Source organism: Zeugodacus cucurbitae, chromosome 6, assembly GCF_028554725.1.
Source record: "Zeugodacus cucurbitae isolate PBARC_wt_2022May chromosome 6, idZeuCucr1.2, whole genome shotgun sequence".
NCBI classification, from domain to species: domain Eukaryota; kingdom Metazoa; phylum Arthropoda; class Insecta; order Diptera; family Tephritidae; genus Zeugodacus; species Zeugodacus cucurbitae.
In genome coordinates, this window is record NC_071671.1 from 62,249,459 (window position 1) to 62,251,658 (window position 2,200).

The 2,200-nt window shown below is 38.4% G+C and overlaps 1 protein-coding gene across 1 annotated transcript; it reads right to left on the minus strand.

The window, feature by feature from the left end:
• Positions 1 to 278: 278 nt before the first annotated feature.
• LOC105209258 (uncharacterized) lies at positions 279 to 1,944 on the minus strand. Its single transcript, XM_011179572.3, has 2 exons — positions 1,494 to 1,944; positions 279 to 1,310 (listed from the first exon to the last, which is right to left on the minus strand). Exons 1-2 carry the CDS (start codon positions 1,524 to 1,526, stop codon positions 666 to 668), a joined length of 678 nt encoding a protein of 225 aa, XP_011177874.1. The 5' UTR covers positions 1,527 to 1,944; the 3' UTR covers positions 279 to 665.
• Between the last annotated feature and the right edge of the window lie 256 nt (positions 1,945 to 2,200).

Consider the following 2,200-nt stretch of genomic DNA (forward strand, 5'->3'; position numbering starts at 1 on the left):
GCATTGATATCAATAGCTAAATTGTGACGATATTCCGAAACCGATTTTCATCAATTAAATTGCTTTCATGAAGCAATGGCTATATTTTTGCTTTATGGAGAGATGAATATAGAATCAAAATAATCTAGAGAATATTTCAAGGATTACTTAACTTTAGGTCTTCTCAGTAAAAATATGCACAGAAAGAACCCGAGAGAAATGTTTTAATTGTAAAATTTTCGGACCTGCTCTGAGAATGTATTCTTCAGATTAACAAAAATTATTTTATTTTCTGTTTTCTATATAATTTGACTTTATTCTGGCACTTTCTATAAATATAAAGTAAAAGTACATAAATAAATCTTTAAGTACATTAAGCCACTATTTATAAATACTATTTTTAAAACTAATAAATAATACTAAACTGAAATTAATTATACAAATCACATACCATAATAATAAATATTTATTTTTCGACGAAATTAAATAATTTAGCGCTTCCAAAGTAGAAAATTACCTACTCACTTAAGAAATAAGAGCTTCGACACACATAGTCATCTACGCTCTTTAAAAAAAGCTGCATATTTTGCTTCCATTTTATCATAACTTACACTTAATTATACATATATTTAAGCTACACTAATTATCTTTTCTACCATCTCATCCTACCACAATCCCGCCAACACTCAACTCTCCAAGCGCTGCGTCTGCTCCAACGCTGTCACCTTACTTTTGGCCAAATATTTTAGAAATTCCGTTGGCGTGCGAAAACTCTTAAGAGGATATTTACCAAAGCGTCCATTGGTTTTCGAAACCGCATAGTAAACCGGATAAGCGCCAGGCGCCACACGCACATTCATAGTTTTGCTCACTTTATGACCATCTAAAGCCTCCTGATTGTAGAGGAAATGCAGGTTCTTCTTTTGATTGCGACTCGGTTTACGAAATTTCGGTTCGGTAATATGACGTATGATCGGCGAATCCGCAGTGTTGGTCTCGACAGCGGCCTTGACGTCCTTGGGACGTGTCTTCTTGCCGCGCATGCGATTTGAGTTCACGTAGTTGCGATTGGCGGGCAGTAAGCTCTGTATTTTATATAGAGATGAGTCCGTGCTGCCGCTGGAATCCTCGGATAGCGCTGGCAAATCGAGTGGATTAACGCGTATGACTTTCTGTGTTGTATTTGCGACATCAGGTATCACATCTTCAGTGATGACCACAAACTTGGTGGGCTCTTCGGTGGGCTTGAGGGGTGCTGTGTCGTCCAAGGTGTAAATGGAGGCGGCTAGTGCGCAGTCTAGCGCCAAAACGCTGAGTAACAGCGACAGGTGCTGTGAAATGATCGATTGCGGTAGTCGTTAAGTATTTTGTATGGTATTTATGGCACAATATAAGAGTTCAATATATTTTTTTAATTTTCTCTAAACACTTCATTAGCTTATGCTTCACCTTTAAACCTCATGCAATTAATTTTATTTGAATCACACACAGTCATCCCTCTCATTGAAACTTACCAGCAAAGCGCTTTGACAGCGTCTCATGTTCATTGTCCGTCTATTATCGTTTAACTTCACCCACAACACGTTTATTAAACGCTTGACATGCAAAATGCAAATTCTTTTTTTCAACTCAAACACTTAAATTAACAGCGTGTCTTTAATGCCGAGAACTTCCAAGAACTGTAAAAATGTCGCGTCTGCGTCTGCTATAAAAATTTCTTTTCCGATATTTGTTGCTGTCACCGCTGATATTTCCGTTATTAGCTGCGGTTGTTGATGCTATTGCTGCCGGTGCGATTGGTACGGTTGCTTCCTACGGCCAAAGTGAAATGTTGTCGACTGATCGGCTTGTAAGGCATTGTGTTAAGTTTTATGTCGCCATCGACAGCGCCAGCGCCATCGCCTTAGCTATCTTAGTCTCCGGTCTCCGCAGTCAGCCTCAGTTGCAAAGTGCCACAACGCAGCTTCCAGAGAATTGGCTTCGCTTTGTGCGATTGTGTGGAGATGACAAATACTCCACCGTTTGCTAGTGTATCTTAGCTGTGACTTCTCGTTGTTTTTGTTGTTTTTTTTTCGTTGTCCATATTTATAATACTTTTTTTTTTTTGCAACAATAATCTTTTGCGTTTCCCTCGCATTTTGTGTATATGAAACGCAAAAAGCACCCAGTTGTAAAAAAAAACCGCTTAGCAAAATGAAAAACAATAATCATCGCCGGCAGA